At 42.2% G+C, this 17,110-nt stretch overlaps 3 protein-coding genes across 3 annotated transcripts; 2 read left to right on the top strand and 1 right to left on the bottom strand.

Annotated features, from left to right (window-relative positions):
* Nucleotides 1-62: 62 nt before the first annotated feature.
* On the top strand, nt 63-4,901 carry ecd (ecdysoneless homolog (Drosophila)). Its single transcript, XM_046401610.1, has 14 exons — nt 63-221; nt 352-578; nt 695-812; nt 962-1,049; nt 1,153-1,331; nt 1,471-1,663; nt 1,837-1,965; nt 2,071-2,196; nt 2,625-2,710; nt 2,789-2,892; nt 3,333-3,591; nt 3,943-4,010; nt 4,100-4,308; nt 4,393-4,901. The coding sequence occupies exons 2-14, from the start codon at nt 374-376 to the stop codon at nt 4,627-4,629; spliced, it is 2,001 nt and encodes a 666-aa protein (XP_046257566.1). The 5' UTR covers nt 63-221; nt 352-373; the 3' UTR covers nt 4,630-4,901.
* An 809-nt stretch (nt 4,902-5,710) lies between these two features.
* On the bottom strand, nt 5,711-11,874 carry si:ch211-248a14.8. The gene is made up of 5 exons (XM_046401613.1): nt 11,399-11,874; nt 9,853-9,914; nt 8,969-9,170; nt 6,812-7,112; nt 5,711-6,715 (listed from the first exon to the last, which is right to left on the bottom strand). The coding sequence occupies exons 1-5, from the start codon at nt 11,432-11,434 to the stop codon at nt 6,309-6,311; spliced, it is 1,008 nt and encodes a 335-aa protein (XP_046257569.1). The 5' UTR covers nt 11,435-11,874; the 3' UTR covers nt 5,711-6,308.
* A 445-nt stretch (nt 11,875-12,319) lies between these two features.
* Nucleotides 12,320-16,672, top strand: LOC124066057 (serine/threonine/tyrosine-interacting-like protein 1). Its single transcript, XM_046402125.1, has 5 exons — nt 12,320-13,887; nt 14,052-14,182; nt 14,289-14,457; nt 14,930-15,066; nt 15,700-16,672. Exons 1-5 carry the CDS (start codon nt 13,817-13,819, stop codon nt 16,350-16,352), a joined length of 1,161 nt encoding a protein of 386 aa, XP_046258081.1. The 5' UTR covers nt 12,320-13,816; the 3' UTR covers nt 16,353-16,672.
* The last annotated feature ends 438 nt before the right edge of the window (nt 16,673-17,110 follow it).

A 17,110-nucleotide genomic window follows, 5' to 3' on the forward strand; every position in this document is an offset into this window, starting at 1 on the left:
TTCATAATGGCGAAATTGCTTAATTTAAAATGTAGGAACTATTATATGTTAGCTGTTTGAGGGAGCCGAGTAGAATTTTCCGTGGGACCTAAACACTGACTTATGGCGTGATGGAAACGTACGATGAAGTCTCATATATATTTTTTCCAGGGTGTTTTGCCGTTAAATCTCTCCGGGCTACAGTGATATAACGTCTCACATTTACAAGCAAAACAGTGAAAGTAAGTCTGAGATTTCAAGAGATTGTCTCTGATATCAACAGTAATAAATTATTTGCGATTAGCTGTACCTAGTTGACTCTTCCTTTTTGCGTATTTCACTCTTGCTCTCTTTGTCCTGCTATTTTTTTAGCAGATATTTAGAAAATAGTACAATGGACACCCTACAGAGGAGGATGATTATGGAGGACGTGGTTCAGTACAAGTTTTTCTTGATCCAGTCAGACGGTTCAAGTTCACAGCAGACTGAAGAACGTCTCACACATCTAGCAGACGAGATTTTGGCAAAGGTTGCCCCACTCCTGATGCAGTACATCTGGCAGCATCAGGCGTTCAACCTCAAGTATCATCCTGAGAAAGGTATAATCATGTCATCAGCTCAGAGATTAATTAATGTAAACATCGACATAGTTTGACTTTCCAGGTAATCTAAGCAACATTTAATGTGTGTACATGTATGTTTCTGTTATCGACAGGAGGTGTCCCTGCTCACATTGGAGGTAGCACTCAATTTGGGGATAATGTGGAGGACGAGTGGTTTATTGTTTTCCTCCTGCAGCAAATCACAGAGGCCTTCCCAGAGTTCGCAGCCAGGTGAGACAAAATGTGCTTCGTGTTTATACTTTCAAAATGCAAAAGCTGATAATTTGATAGCCCTATTAAAGTGGTTAAAATGGACCAGTTTCTGTTGTTTGTCATTTGCTTCTCCGCTTCTAACTTCCATTTCATATTCGTGTGTCAAGCGTTGAGGACAATGATGGGGAGTTTCTTTTGATTGAAGCTGCTGATTATCTTCCCAAGTGGCTGAATCCAGACTCCAGTCAGAACAGAGTGAGTCAACCATATGAAATGTCACATAAACAGATAATGTGTGTTTATGTCATTGTCTGTATTTACGGTAAACTTTCAAGCCCCAACTCGTTGTCTTTTGCAGGTCTTCTTGTATAGGGGAGAGTTGCATATTCTGCCTTGCCCCTCCAAATCCAGTCCAGTGGGGGTCTCAAAAGATGTGGTACCAAGTGTTGCACAAGCTCTAACGCTGCTTTCCACCCACCCAGAGGCCTGTCAGGCAAGCCCAAAGATTCGTTCAGCCCTGACGAGACGACTGGAGGGGTGGGAGGAGCACTTATTTATTTTTAATAAAATATATTGGAAATTCAATGTTGTTCTTCAATCCATAATTGATAAAATACTTGCAGAAGCAAGAATGGCTAGTTAACAGCCCCATAAATATTTTATGTTTTCCAATCAGGTACCCAGAGAAGATTAAAACAGGCCTCCATCGTGCCCACTGCTTCATCCCTGCAGGTATTGCCATGGTGTTAGCACAACGGCCAGACTTGGTCGCCCCTGCAGTGTCAGCATTCTACCTACGAGATCCAGTAGATCTGCAGGCGTGTCGGAGCTTCAAGACTTTTCCTCCTGATACACGAGTCCTCACTTTGGTAAACGCAGCGGTCAAAAAGAAGAGGTTGACCTCTTTTGAAGGAAACCAAAATGTTGTTTCTGTGTTGTGTTATAAATGAGTTCATTTTGTGTTTTAGTTTTTCATTAGTGAGGTTCAGCTTTTGAGAATTGTATGCAAACCATAATCTTGTAATTCTGTACATATTTCTAGGTCACATTCACGCGTTGCCTGTACAGCCAGCTGCAGCAGCAGCAGTTCACGCCAGACCGGAGGAGCGGCTTCAACCTCCCTCCTCGCTCTCATCCCCAATACAAAGCCCACGAGCTTGGCATGAAACTAGTGAGCTTTCATCTGGGTTCCCTCTGTGTCCTGATCTGTCCTATGTGAAGCATTTGATAGGATGACCTGCAATAAGAGGTTTGTTTTTTTTTTTTTTGCTTCCAGGCTCATGGCTTTGAGATCCTGTGCTCTAAGAGCAGGCTGCCATCATCAGAGCCTGATGCCCCCGTCAGTTGTAACCCTCAGTGGAAAGGATTCGTGGACAGTCTGAAAAGGAACGGCTACTTCCAGGTTAGTCTTCCAGGTTAGGTGAGGTCAAGAGGAAGGATTCAAGGATTCAGGGAGCTTTATTGTCATTTGACACATGTAGAAACATGAGGTGGAACGAAATTAGTTTCCCTGGTCCCGGTATAAGCCCAATAACCTACAAAATACGTAATACTATAAATATAAAACAACACTATATAAATATAAAAACAACCAGGATTAAAAAAAAAAGATATAAACAGTGACAGGGATGGCAACAATATTTACAGCGATATTGTGCAAATGAAAGAGTAGTGCAAATATGAAAGAGGATATGAAAGAAGGGCAGCTGCTTAGCCATACACGGAATATTGGCTTAGATATAAAAGCACACTTTGCCTTAGATGCAACATTCTCCGCATTTATCTGCTGCAGAAAGCTACATTTTTTGATTGCACTGTTGTCAAATGCAGGGAGAACTGGAAGGATCGGCCCGTTACAGAGAACTGACAAGATCTGCAGAAAACTTCTTCAAACAGTCTGTGGCCTCAAAATTGAGGTGAGGACTGTGACTCTGCAGGCATGTTTAGGTAACGTGCATGTGTCTGAATATATCTCTGTCTGTATGTTGTCTCAGTGCCTCGTCGCCAGGTGAGGAGGTTCTCCAGCTGCTGCACAGCTGCAGTCCGTTCAACCTGGAGGAGCTGAAGAAACAAGAGTCACAGCTCCCCCAAGAGGACAGTGAGTGAAAATCTGTCTTTGAGTGATGACCAGTCAGGACAGCAGAAATCAAAATTCAGCATCTGAATATAGATACGTAGAAACCATTCTTGCAGCATTATTTGTTTGATTTTTTTTTGTACATTTTTTACATTGTTATTATTTCCTGTCAGATTAGAGACATTTCCCCTTCCTTCAGGGTATTTACTGACTGTAATGGTCTGCCCTTGCAGATTTTTGCAGATCTTACTTTTTGCTTTTATACTCACTTACTTACCTTAAAATAAGTATCATGTGACTGTGCTAAAATGTAAACATTTGTCTGTCTCTGCCACCTGACATTTTCTGCCTCCAGCCATTTCCTTTCAGTTTCTGTCCTTTTGGTTTACCTCCTCCGTTCTCTACCCTGTCCCTCTTTCAACCATTTCCCATAATTAGTTTTTCTTTGTGTCTGTCTCCAGGTGACAGCTGGATGGATATCACAGCTCAGGATTTGGAGCGTATGTTGCAGGAGAGGAGTGGGGGGAGAGCTGATGTTGGCAGACAAAACTCCGGTTCCACCAAACAGACACAGCACGTCGAGGGCGCAGACAGTAGAAAGGAGACAGAGGACAATAGGGAGGAGGAGGAGGAGGACAGTTACAGCCTGGTGGCCGTCAGTCAGGGGATGAAGAACTTCCTTAACGCCATGTCGTCTCATGAGGGTGCTGAACTGCCCTGGTGAGACTGCCTGACTTATTGATTTAGGCAATATTTAATCACGATCATCAGAGTCCTACAGGGTAAAAGGTCACATTTCACATCGTTTGTGTGTTTATTGCCCATGTAATCCTTAAGGCAAATGAACAGAAAAACACCCCCACCCACATGTTGGAGACAGCTAAATCTAACCAATTATTTTTTTTTTTTTTTTTTTTGATGAAATTGGATGTAACGTTCATCATTTTCTCCTCATTGTCCTCTTGTGCTACTGCAGTCAAAATCTAGCGAGTCTAGTTAATGTATCGATGTGTACTGTCCCAGTCAACAGTCTTTCGGTTCAGGTTTCAGATTGTGTTCTTTGTATTCCAGGAGCAGTTCAACTCAGCCTTTTAGTTTTGACTCAGACTCCATGGCCAACGCACTGGACCGACTGCTAGGTATGTAGATGTAAAGTCAAAATAACTTTCAAAAACTTTCTACAAACTCTTCTCTTTACCGAGTCTGTTCTGTCTTTTAATATTTATAGGAAGCAAAGAGGAAGAGCTAGATTCAGATGATCTAGATGATGATGATGATGAAGAAGAAGATGAGGAGGAGGAAGATGGGAAAGAGGAGGAGTCATCTGATCACACAGAGATAAATGGGCCAGAAGCTTTGGGTGGTCTCAGAGGATACATGGACCAAATGGATCAGGAGCTAATGAGCACTAACATAGGACAAAGTTTCAATGTGACGGTAAATTATGATTGTGATTACACTCTCTGTGTATCATCCTGAATAAAGTTAGGAAACTGATTGTTTTACTTATCCTTCCTGCAGAACTACAACAAGACAGACTTGGACAATGGCTCCCCTCATTCGTCCACCACAGACTGTCTCCCCACGCACGAAGGGCTGAAAGAGACGGAGGAGGAGATCCAGCCTCTCGACATCGATCTCAATCTCGTCACCAACCTGCTGGAGTCCCTCAGCTGCCAGGCTGGACTGGCCGGACCGGCCTCGAACCTGCTGCACAGTCTGGGTGTACACCTGCCACCCAACTCTGATCCCTCATAAAGGACAATAACGAGACTCAGAGATTGAATGAGGGGATATTTGGCCTCTTAAAGCTGTCTCACTGGCAGTAGGTCTGTTGGCTAATCGCCCATATTGTAAACAAATATGATTTTTCTTTAAAGTCTGTGTTTCTCACTGAAGCTTATTGTGTTGGTTGCATTTTTGTTACACCATAAAACATTTGCGAAAATCTTTTGAAATGTGAGTGAAATGCAAATGATTTTTGACAGCACTTACATTTGGTTGTTTGAATAAATATTTTTGGAGATGAAGCCTTGTTTCAGTGTCGTTTCAGTTTATTAAATCTATACAGACTCTCTTTGGTTCACCACCATCAGACAGTTAGGCAATATCAGCGTAAACATCTGACACAGAAAAATATTTACCTCTTTTTAAACATGTAATACATATGTATACTTTGAGGAAGCTAATTAAATCATAAAATTACGACATAATTTCACTTATGAAAATAACTTAGACTCAAAGAAAAACAGTAGCTGTCGGAGGGATTTGACTCCTCTCATCGCAGTCCCTTCTCATCTGACAAAAAAAGCAGTCAGATTCATTCAAGGGCAACTTCTGCAGAGCTCAGGTTAAAAATCCACTCAGTCAAAGATCTAAGCTTAAGTTTTAACTCTGCCGCCTAAATGCCATAAAGTAGGTTCAACAGTCTGTGTCCCGTGTGAACACGTGTCATTGTTATCCCTTCTCATTTGAAAACACTATCAGAATCATTCAAGGACAACTTCCACAAAGCTTGAAAATGTATTCAGTGAAACAGGAGAGTTTGAACCTCTTACACATTTTTAAATAGCTTATGTCACATACACTGTAGGGTCCAAACACCCGGACCCACTATCATTGTTTTAAAAATCAGTCACAGTTTTCCTCAAGTTATTTCCATGAATATTCATTAAAAAATGCTTGTTGACATTTACTTGATATGACTTTATCAGCCTCAGCTCTAACAGAAACAGATTCTGTTGGACCCATACTGCCGATCTGTGCTCGTTTCACTGGTTTTAAAACTTTCTTTCCGCTAAAGCCACAGTCTGTCCGTCATCTGTCATACACTGTTAGGTAGTTTGGTCTTTAGATGTTTTGGTTTTTATTCCTCTCTTGTACAGATGTTGGTGCTCAGCTGCTCCACTGCTTTGAAACTGTTATATTCTGGCAAATATTCTATAAGAAAAGTCCACAGAGTTCATGCACCAGCAGAAGTGATAAAATTGCAGAAAGAGATTCGTATTAAGGACACGTGCAGTATGTGTACTATTAGTATTATAAATACATAATGCTGTAACAGTGTGAGCCATTTGAAAGTCTTGAATAAGCAGAACTGCCACCTGAGTACCTGTCAATAAACCAGAGATTAAACTGTTATTGTGTAGACTTTTGAACCCAACTGTAAATGATTTGCTTTTTACACCTTTGCAAAATGCTGTTATGGTCATAATTACTAAATGCATGTTGCTTTTCTGCTTACATTGTGTATTTGATCTCAGCTGACTGTATTGTGATTGGGGAAGTGCCCATCATGTTAGTGTGAACGGAAGAGACGGTGAACTTGTTAATGTCCACCAGATAAAATGTGTGGTCACTGCTGTGGATTAAACTACAATGTCACACCGATGCAGTAACAAAACAACCGACGTTTCTTCTTTGTCGTTTGGATGAAACTACAAAAGGCGAAAAAATGGCTGTACCAGCTGCCTTGCCGATTGTAGCACTGCACCAGCAAGCGGTGTGATGCACAGAGCAGAAATACCGACCAGGAAGTTCAGCGCCATCCCAAGCAAGAGAATGGCGAACAGGTACCCATAGAAGAGCAGGCTGCGCCAGTTGCTGTGTCTCAACACCTGCCAGGGACTGTCCGGGTGCAGCAGCCACAGGAAACCCAGAATCCAGCTCTGGTTGACCAGCTGAGTGTAGTAGATGTCAAAAACGGAGGCTTGGGCATCGGGGGGGTTACGGCGTTCAGCCTCAGACACTTTGGCCAGCCAAGTTAGACAAAGACTCTGGAGGATCAAAGCCAGAGGTGAATACATGTACTCCAGAGGCTCAACACCTGCCAGACCCTGGGAGACTGCAATGAGAGAAAGAGAGGAATTTGATTTGAACTTAATTTGTTCCGAGTTGAAGGATCATGACTTTCACCTCCACACAACATCTAAGCTTTTACCTGTGGCCACAAAGCATGTCCCGCTCAGAATGGAGATCAGAACAGAGATGTGGGTAGATGGCAGGGAAGCCAATTTCAGGCTGGAACTAAAGCCCACAGTTAGTACGGGCAGCAGAGACAGCATGAGGCGGTAGAGGCCGGCATACGGGCTGCTAGCCTTGGACCATGTGGCCAGCACATCGTGGATACTGTTACAGATAGCAGGCACCAGTAGCCTCTCACCCAGGGACCTGGAGTACTGCTTCAGAGGCACCAGATTCAGGACATGGAGGAGGTTCAAGAATAAGAGAGAGACCAGAACCTGGAAAAGACAGTGTCGACATAAAGAGTTACAGTATAAGATAAAACACAGCTTATGCAATTGTTGCACAAAGCACTGAAGACTCAAATAGAAAGCTGAAGTATTTTGACTGTCACTGAACCAATGTTTAGCGAGAGTTTGACAAACTGTAGCAGTTTGTTTAGAGTAAGTGTATTACTATGTGCAACTCTTAATGAAACTGACTTTATTCTTAAAGCCCAGGACCAACACAACTTGAATAAAAGTTGCGCAAAAAGTCTGCCTTAAGCGAAGCTGCTGCTTTGCTACATTTGTGACTTTGGTTTTAAATTACTGACTTGCGTGTGAATGATCAAAGCTTAAAAATAATAAATACTCAGTTATTCATGTAATTTTTCACGCAAATTCGACAAACATTTGCAGGTTCCAACTTCTGTTTATTTGAAACTTTTTGTTTTTGACAAAACAAGAAGTTTGACATCACTTTGCACTCATACATTCATATTAATTTAAAAATTAATCAATTAATCATAAAAATAACAATCTAATTAGTTGATAAAGAAAATAATTGTTTGTCGCAGCCTTGATGTATATTATTTTACTCTTGTCCTCAGGCTTATCAATTTGTAATATTTTTTATTCAATTGACACTTGACTGATTTGTGAACCTGAAATCAATTTTGTTGGAGGCAATAGAGTTCTTTTCTGTTATAATGAGTGATAAAACCCCAGCTTGCAGAAAAAGATAAAGGAGGTCCATGACCAATTACATGACCATTTTGTTTCAAGACCAAAAATAACCCCACAAATGAAGGATGACGATCCAGGGTGTGTGTTGACATACCCAGACAAACACTGTGATTAACTGACATCACTACCGTCAATAAACCACGTGAATAAATCCAACTTGAACCTCAGGACTGATGTCATTTTACAACCCCTCGCAGTGTCTGTACTTCAGTACTGGCCAATCGCTGAGCTGCTTTGCCTGGTGATATTTTATTAAGCACAGTGCAATGGATCAGCAGTTAGGGTATCGGACCTGTAACCGGTGGGTCGCTGGTTCGATTCCCCGTACCGGTGTCCATGGCTGAGGTACCCTTGAGCAAGGTACCTAACCCCCACTGCTCCCCGGGCGCTGCACGCGGTTGCCCACTGCCCCGGGTTTGCTGTGTGTGTGTGTGTGCACGTCACTTGGGTGGGTTAAATGCAGAGCACGAATTTTGTTGGAGTGAGTTCCCTCCAATGACAAAATATGTCACTTTCTTTTCTTTATGTCAGAAATCAGACATTTTCAGTGCATCTGAATTATGCTCACAGCAAAAGGAGAGCTCAAGGTTAAGTCTGCACACTTACATGACTGCTCTTAAAAATCAGTCATTAGCCAGTTTCAACCTTTGGACATGATCACATTTACATGTCAGTCCTTAGGGCACCATTTTGGTTAAACATCTATCATGCACAAGTGCACACCTTCTATCTCTTCTGCACACAAACACACACACACACAGTGACAGTTCACTTCATCGTACATTGTAAAATCTGATCAAAGAACTGCATGTCTTTTAAAGAGTAAGCAAAGCCAGCATTAGCTTCCTAATAGAGTACATACAGTGTGTGCAGGCTTGCCAGTTGATGTATGACTTCCACCTATGTGTAGGAGGTACTATAAAGGGCTATGTAATTGCAGCATGAGCAAATAGCCTGCTGTCAGGACACAGTACTCTGTGTAAACTAAAGTGCAGCTAGTGCTGTCACTCTTTTCCACAGTTAATAAAATGCACAGGTGCTGGTATCAACTAAATGGTCCTTCTATTTTTGTTCAGCTAATTCTGATTAAAGAGCGAATTGTTCTTAGAAACACACTGGGCACCAACCTGGAAGAAGCAGATAGCCACTGAATACGGGTAGTGGTACTGAGGGATGAAGATGCCAGTGACGAAGTTTCGGAGCTTATCACCCAGGCCGTATATCACCACGACCGCTAGGCAGAAGGTGGGAACCAGCGATTTCAGTACATGACTAGATGAAAGGCTCTTTGTGGCTGAGGCACACCACCCCCTCCTCCACCTCCCCGAACTGCACACAGGGACAGAAAGGAAACATGCAACACCAACAACATTTATGTGTTTGTGCAACTTTCCACATTACACAGATTTAAATATAGTTTGGTGATAATTTCATTTTTAGAATAAATGAGAAAAAAGTAATTTCGCTTGGCCAGGGAACCAAGCAGAGTGAAGAAAAATGCAAAACCAGCCTGTCGTTTAAATTACGTGTAACCTGTTCCTGCAGCGTTTAATGTCACAATGTTAATGTGATAATGTTCAACAACTGAAAATGTTTGCTTTGTTTGGCTGACATCTTGGGAACAGCACTTTTTTTTGTCTTTAGTTAATAGGAAACTCATGGTGCAAAACTGGAAAAATAAGCAAGCACCTGCACTTCAAAATCAATAGCATTTGAGCCTTGAATGGACAGCTACAAAGAGAATCAATTTCAAAAGCTACAGGGCTCAATTTATGAAACTCTGTTGAAGATCAGCCAGAAAATCACCCAGCAGCCATCAGTTTCAAGCAGCCGCTTTGTGTTAGTGTGTGTGTTTGATGCAATATTTAGAGGTGTTTCTATTGTGTTAAAAAAAATTACTGTAATAAAAACTTTTTTGAATAAAGTCCGGTTACAGAAATACAGCTGGCACTCTAATTTTCTGAAATAATAACAGAGAGAATATATAATTTGTAAAAGCCAGTAGGATTACCTTTTACCCAGAAAACATACTGTCATTCTGTGCAGAGGTTGCTGAATGAAGGGATCTGTTGCCTGCAGCCAGAGTGTGGGGAAGACAAATTTACATGGTGATTTAACTTTATAAACCAGTAAGCAAATCAGCATGCCATCCACAAAAATAACAGAAAGGAACAACCAGTTTAATCATCAGCTGACAAATGCTTAAATTTGCCAGAAGAGCAGCCCTTGTCTTATTTGGGAGAAATTTAACTTAAAATTAAATATAATATAATAAATACTTAAAATACTTAATTATCAGGTTGTTATTCTAATATGAGCATCCTTATGACAAGCCAGCATCTGTCATTGATGTTTACCAGTGAAGTAAGTGAGAATGGAGCTGTTGTTAAGAGAGAGAGAGTTGTTAAGAGGGATTTTTTTTATTTACAGATGTTGCTGCGGTTTTGGCATCAGGTCTTGTCAATCTTTGGACTTTGCTGGACTTTCGAGGAGATGTGATTACTTTGAAATTTATCAAATGAGTCATTGCCCCTCATATCATAATTAAATTATGCAATAACGTTTGGTAATATTTTTCCATGACTGCTGCCCTCGTGTTCTGTGCTCTGCAACGGTTACTCTGTGACAGGACACGAAATCAATCATCTACCACAGCAGACTTTTAAGGCTACTTCCTCTGCTCTGTGTGTACTAACAACGGACGCCACTGTTTGTAACAACAGCATTAAAGTACATCACCATGAACCACCTCAGGTTGCAGTTCCCTTTGAGTACACTTTTGTACTTAATACTGCAACGTAGGCATATTTCAACAAATACAGTAAGATACTGTGTATGCCTACAGTATGTGTATCTTTATTTATTTTTAAGCATCTGTTGGTAAACAGTACTTTGAAATAGATCACAGCATACTGTGCAGGATTCATTACCCCCATCTTCACCCAGACTTCAGTTTTGTTGCTCAGTAATTCATAATGCAGACTATCTATGATATGATAGTCTGCATTAAGCAGATATATATATGTGATATATATATATGTATATATCTCAAACCACCTGTAATTTTGAAAAAATGTCTACTGTCTGCCAAATGTCTAATAAAGTATTTTTAGGTTTTCACATTGTTATTCTTTCATTCCCATATTTCACATGTAGTTCCCTCGTGTATCTATCAAGCACGCATCAGAAGGCGACGTAACCTCCTGACGCTCCCATTTAGTGCAGCAAATTATCCTGCAAAGAAGAATAGTGCTGTAAGCCCACCCCAAGGGCCGAATTATTCTTTATTCTGTGTTGATAATCTCACTGATTACAGTTACGTTACTAAAATAGTAATCGTGGGTCTTTTTGTTTAAAAAAAAATAAAGTTAAAGCCTTTTTTTTTAGAGAGTACACAACAATAACAAGCAACGACCACATTTAAAAGTTACATACAGGTAGATTCAGTCAACACACCACACGCATGTACTAAATCTCCTCTTATTTACGCGAAAATAAACCATCAGAAAGTCAAATATAATTCTGAAGCAGAAAAAATCGCAGCAGAAAATACTCACCATCTGAAAGTCATATTTAATCTTCAAGCCAATCATCTCCTCTGCGTGGCTGCCAGCGCCATTCGCTTTCACACTACTAATGAGAATAAGAATAGTGCGTTCACGGTGATATGAATAAGCAGCATTAACAGCTGCCTGACAGACGTGTCTCTGCCACCATCGTGCTGAATGAGCCGCTCTGCTCTCCTGCGTTCACTTCACTTGCTTTCTCGCTTTGTTCAGGTGGACTTCGGCCCGGCTCTGTTTATCTTCCTATAATTAAAGAAGCAGTATAGGTGGGCAGTTATTAAAAGTCCGTCTCTCCGAAGATACACATAACATCTGCGGAATTCATTAACATGCCCTGTTTGCTAACACATTTTATTACATATGATACGGCATAGTGAGAAACAACCGCCTCATGAGAGGACTATGACCGCTTGTGTTGAATTTTATCGATTTGAAATTCCTTTCTTGGCCCTCTGCTGATGTGAGAGTAAAGTCCCCTGGCTCTGTTTCTTTCCAGCTTTGACACCTGTTTGTGACAATCCTGACACTTCTTCCCCGGGTTCATGCACCCCGCCTCTGCCTGGATCCCTGCAGGGCATCATGGAGTCCATGAGCCACATGGCTGCATGAGTAGGTGGGGGTGGGTCTCCTTAAACAAACAGGCTGCTCAGACTGAGAGGACGAGGGTCGCGGGTTGGGCTCAAACAACACAGCAGCAGCATTGTGCATGGAGGGGCAAAGGAGTCTCAGATGGCAACAAGCCTGTAAGATGCAGAGGACTTCATGCCTTGTGTGTACACATTACATATTAGCACGATGATCTGTATGATGGGTGTGTACAGGGTGGGAAAATATGGAAATATGAGTGATCTATGCACACTAATACACATTCACTGACCTTTCAATGGGTGTACACCAGGCTGTTAGCAATAAACTCACTCAGGAGGACTACAGGGGGCAGTCACACTGTGGTCTTGATGGTTGTGGACACGTAACCTTCTGTCACAAAGCGTTGGACACGTCATAGGAATAATCTGTCTATACCAGTAGCATTAGTACACTAAGCCAATATTGTCTTTATAGGGATTTGTGGGCTACGGTGTGGCACGTCATAACAGAACATGGAGTGGAAAATGCAGAGACAGAGACAATAAAACAGAGCACCAGACGATGGACATATTTTAAAATAACAAAAACAACGTGTTATGCATTGTGCAGTCAGTCTCGTGGAAAATGCATTAGCAGCAGCAGGATAATGCACCAGGCCAGCTGCATTGTGTTTAATTAAGATTGTTTAGTTGATATATCAACCTTACATATAAAAGCCTGTTGACTCACAGGCTAGATTCATGAACCCAGAACCCAAAAGAGGAAAAACCAGTTCTCTTTAAAAGACAGTGAGAATGGATGAAGCAGAGGAGGGTCACAGAGTAGCTCAAAGGGTGCCGTGAATGGGGGTAACAGGTGAGGTGGCAGTGGTTTGGGAGGAGGGAGCAAAGTAAGGGGATGGCGAGGCTGTGGCCAAGGGAAGTGGGGAATAAGTGAGGAACTTGAACGTGAACCAGAGCTGATGACATGGCTGGGAGTGACAACTGAGGGGCCACTGCAAAACACACAGTAAGATTAAAAACTTTCAAGATTTCCATAAGGCACTGAGGAAGAGATTAAGACCTTTTGCATCACTGTGAAGGATACTTGTGATGGTGGACACAGCACAGACTTAGATCTAATTTATAGCTTGTTAGTATTTGGTTAATGTTATTTAAAAATTAAATACATATTATGTCACTGCAACAGTAGGAAGTTATCATGAATGAATGTTGTCTTTTGCCAGTCTGTAGACCGGCATTTTATTTTAGTTTTAGCTCTTTTACCCCCTTTTGTTGTGATCCTTTCTCATTAAAAGCAAGCTATGATGCTGATATGAATCAGTTCAGTGCTTTCATGTGGAAACCCCAGAATTTTTTTCTGCCTCAAGGTTGATTAATGTAGACATTCAACCTAGTTTTGTCTTGTAGTAAATAGTACACTGCATGTACTTTTATACTCTCTTAGTCCTCCCTTCCTTCTGTCACCGAATTGTATGCTTTTAAGAGAGACTGGAAACCAGACCAAATTACACTGCAACTATTGGAAGTTAATTTGGGTGAAGTAGGACTCGTATCCAGGCTTTGCCTCCATCACCTGTCACAGCCAGCTACCATGTGACCCTCTAGAGCACTTAACCGTTACTGTGTTTCCAAGACCACCAGCTAAATTAAGGTGAAGGCTGAAGCAGGGCTGAGTAACAATCACAGCTACAACAAATAGTGCATAGTAGGTTTTTACAAATCATTTTCACTTTGTTACCTCCTACTGGGCTTTTTGAGAGAATATTTTTCAACATTTTTAATGTTATCTCTTTGTTTGTTGGCGTAGCATGTTCTTTTAATGAAGGGCTGGTGGGAACAGCTGATGCATCTGTCAAATGACTTGAACGAGATGGGCGTAGTACTGTCCAGGTAATGAGTTCTGCTTTTTTTTTTAAAAAAAAAACAAAAAACAAAAAAACATGTAAAAATCTAAAAAGAGTCCACTACTGAGTCATCGTAAATTGGTTTTGTGTTTAGTCTCCTGTAATGTTGCTGGATTACTGTCTTTGTATGTGTCTCTGTGCTGGTGTCAGAGTGAATAACAGTTGTAGAGTGGCCTCCCGAGAGCCTGTCAACACATCCCAAACAGTGAGCAGCATCTGTGACAGAGAGGTCAATAGTACAAACAGTGACCATTCCTCTATCATACCTATTGGGAACAAAGGTAAAAGGAGTATTTTTTTCTAACCGTTTCTGTCTTTGCACACAAAGAATGTATGCACACATGCAGACACACTGGCCTCTTTGTATTTCTTTCTGCCTGCTAACAGTGTGTGAGCCAGAGGAGGTGCTAGTTCCCGCTCTTCCAGAAATAACTTGCGTAGAGCGAGGCTACATCACCCCACAGCAGGTGTATAACCTGCTGAACGCGGAGGAAGGCCAGCCCGCCTTGTTCGATCCGTACTATATTCTCATCCTGGACTGTCGCAGCGCAGAGAGGTGGGTGCTACATGGATACACCAGCGCTCTTCATGTGCAGAAGCTCCATCAGTATAATGTGTGTAGACGCATTCAAGGCAACACCTGCGCAGTGAAATGCAAGCTATCAAAAGCACGATTTGACATTAAAAGCTTCCACCTTTGAATTAACAAAGGACCCTGGAAAGCATAAGGTGTCAAACATCAGATGGGTGATTAAAATGTGCCTTGTTTCTTGATTTTGCCTTGATTTTCAGGAGAAACATTTGGGCTCGGACCCACAGACAGACTAAAGAATTCAGAAAGTACCAAGAGATGAACACATTGATGATTCTGGTCTTCTTATGGAATTTGTTGACAGTAAAAAAATAAAATGGTAGAAATATGTTGCCTGCCTCAACCTCTAAGAAATCTATCTAAACAGCTGCTACAGTTGTGATACATAATCTATGTGTGTGCATATTATGAATGAATGTGTGCGTGTGTGTGTTAGGTACAAGGAGAGCCACGTGGTGACAGCACGGGCTGCTGTGACGGTGATCCACCCTGAGCTGGGCTGTCTAATCAGCTCTATAGAGCTGCAGAAGTATTCAATAATACTGCTGTATGCAGAGGAGGGATGCAGCCCAGGTCAGCAATCCACATTCAGCCCTGAGGCTACACACAAATACCCTTATGTACTCTTACAAGTAAAAAAGTATGAGCCATCACTAAGCATTTCCACATTTTTAGCTATGCTAGCGACACAGCCTTGTGGACTGCAGTCTTAGTCTCTTCTTCGTTTGTCGATTGGTCCACTTTGGTCTAGACTGAAATATCTCAACAACCATTGGATGGTTTGTAATGAAATTTTCTACAACCATTAAAGGTCCCCATCAGATTAAACTGATTTTGATGTATGTTACCATGACTGAACCAGTGGGATGACTGCCGTGAAATTCATCATATCTTTGGTGATCCCTTAACTTTTCGGTGTCATTGGAAAACTAATGACATTCAGCTTCAGCTGTGCTAATTAGCAAGTGTTAACATGTTAACACACTAAACTAAGATGGTGACTAAGGTAACAGTGATTTCTGCCCAGCATCAGCATGTCAACGCTGTCATTGTGAGCATATTAGCATGCGGACGTTGCTCAAAGCACTCCTGTGCCTACTGTAAGTGTTGTCGAAAACCACTTCTCTGTCTGATTGTACTGATGTTTTCATGATGTCTGTACTGCATCCCTGTGACTGTTTCTATGCATCTCTGTGCATGTTTCAGTGGGGAGTGTAAAGGCCAGAGCAGACTCCCCAGACCTCCAACGCTGCTTCTTCCAGCTCAGTGCGTTGGGAATGGATCCAGTCATCCTTCTGGGGGGGTTCTCAGCCTTCAATGCCCTCTACCCTTTCCTCTGCACACCACGTATGGTCCTGCTAGAACCTGAGCGGCACACCCTCACCATCTACCCTTCAGAAATCCTGGAAGGAGCTCTCTACCAGGGCTCTGTCTCCCAGGCCTCTGACTACCGCATCATCAAGAATTTACACATCACACATGTGGTCAATGCCACTGCCAACTGCCCTGACGCTTTCCCCAACATGCTATGCTACCTGAGGCTACGTCTGAGCGATGACGCCCAGCAGGACCTGGTGGAGGCGCTGCCGTTGGCATCCAGATTCATCAACACGGCGTTGAAGGCTGAGCCCGCTGGTCGTGTATTGGTCCACTGTAGTCTGGGCAGGAGTCGCAGCTCAGCACTAACGCTGGCCTTCCTCATGGAGCATCGACACTGGTCGCTGCTTCACGCCCTGCGCTGGCTGAAGGAGAGGAGGGCATGCACAGCACCCAACATAAACTTCCTGCGTCAGCTGCTGACCTATGAGGAGCAGCTGTTTGGGACCAGACTCACCTCCCTGGACGACATCCGCCGATGACTGGAGTAAAGAGTGGGAATGAAAAGGATACACTGGAGGGTTTTTTTTTCTACAGTTCACAATGAGTAAAGTGTCAAATAAGTTGAGACTGAATCCAGGTGGATTTTGTAATGGAAGAAAGACTCTCAAAGACTGGATAGGAGTATTCCCCCCCGCACGTTTGACATTAATCTTCAACCCTCCCACACAGTGTTTCTTGTGCTATGCCTCAATAACACCTCTGTGTGACTCAGTATGATATATTCCCTGTTAGGATATTTTGCTTGGTGATAGCTGGTAGAAGATACAGATTAATAAAGTGCATTCATACCGTTTTGCATTATAAGGGTTTCTTTTATTACATGTCGCTTCACGAGATGATTGTATATCCGATGGTCTTAGTCATGCATGTGCGAAGGTATTTAAAAACTGAATGGGTGCTTGGAAAATAGCCAGCGTTTATCACATACAGTCTGCAGTTTTTACACAGGACATGCTGTTTTTGCATCTGACATCTAAGGAATATTGCAGTCAAGTTAAAAGTCTGATACTCTCACTGACTCTCTCTCTCTCTCTCTCACACACACACACACACACACACACACACTTAGCTCCACCCTGTTGAACTCTTTTAACATGAAGCTGGATTTCCCTTCCTCCAGTCACACTTTCTGTGCTGGAGGGAGGAATTTTCTGGAATGTGGGAGAAGGACAAGGAAGGCTGTGGGTGAAAATGGTGAAAAATAGTGAAACACTGCGAAAAACACAGAACACCAGTT

Source organism: Scatophagus argus, chromosome 10 (genome assembly GCF_020382885.2).
Source record: "Scatophagus argus isolate fScaArg1 chromosome 10, fScaArg1.pri, whole genome shotgun sequence".
In the NCBI taxonomy this organism is placed as follows: domain Eukaryota; kingdom Metazoa; phylum Chordata; class Actinopteri; family Scatophagidae; genus Scatophagus; species Scatophagus argus.

What these genes read in the sequence shown, in the direction of transcription:
- ecd (XM_046401610.1), top strand. Translation starts at nt 374, where the DNA reads ATGGACACCCTACAGAGGAGGATGATTATGGAGGACGTGGTTCAGTAC. An exon ending in TTCCCAGAGTTCGCAGCCAG is followed by an intron (nt 813 to 961) that starts GTGAGACAAAAT and finishes TCGTGTGTCAAG; the next exon opens with CGTTGAGGACAATGATGGGG. An exon ending in ACAGCTCCCCCAAGAGGACA is followed by an intron (nt 2,893 to 3,332) that starts GTGAGTGAAAAT and finishes GTCTGTCTCCAG; the next exon opens with GTGACAGCTGGATGGATATC.
- si:ch211-248a14.8 (XM_046401613.1), bottom strand. Translation starts at nt 11,434, where the DNA reads ATGATTGGCTTGAAGATTAAATATGACTTTCAGATG. An exon ending in GTATGTTTTCTGGGTAAAAG is followed by an intron (nt 9,171 to 9,852) that starts GTAATCCTACTG and finishes CCCTGTGTGCAG; the next exon opens with TTCGGGGAGGTGGAGGAGGG. An exon ending in TGGCTATCTGCTTCTTCCAG is followed by an intron (nt 7,113 to 8,968) that starts GTTGGTGCCCAG and finishes TGTCTTTTCCAG; the next exon opens with GTTCTGGTCTCTCTCTTATT.
- LOC124066057 (XM_046402125.1), top strand. Translation starts at nt 13,817, where the DNA reads ATGAAGGGCTGGTGGGAACAGCTGATGCATCTGTCAAATGACTTGAAC. An exon ending in CATACCTATTGGGAACAAAG is followed by an intron (nt 14,183 to 14,288) that starts GTAAAAGGAGTA and finishes GCCTGCTAACAG; the next exon opens with TGTGTGAGCCAGAGGAGGTG. An exon ending in AGAGGAGGGATGCAGCCCAG is followed by an intron (nt 15,067 to 15,699) that starts GTCAGCAATCCA and finishes TGCATGTTTCAG; the next exon opens with TGGGGAGTGTAAAGGCCAGA.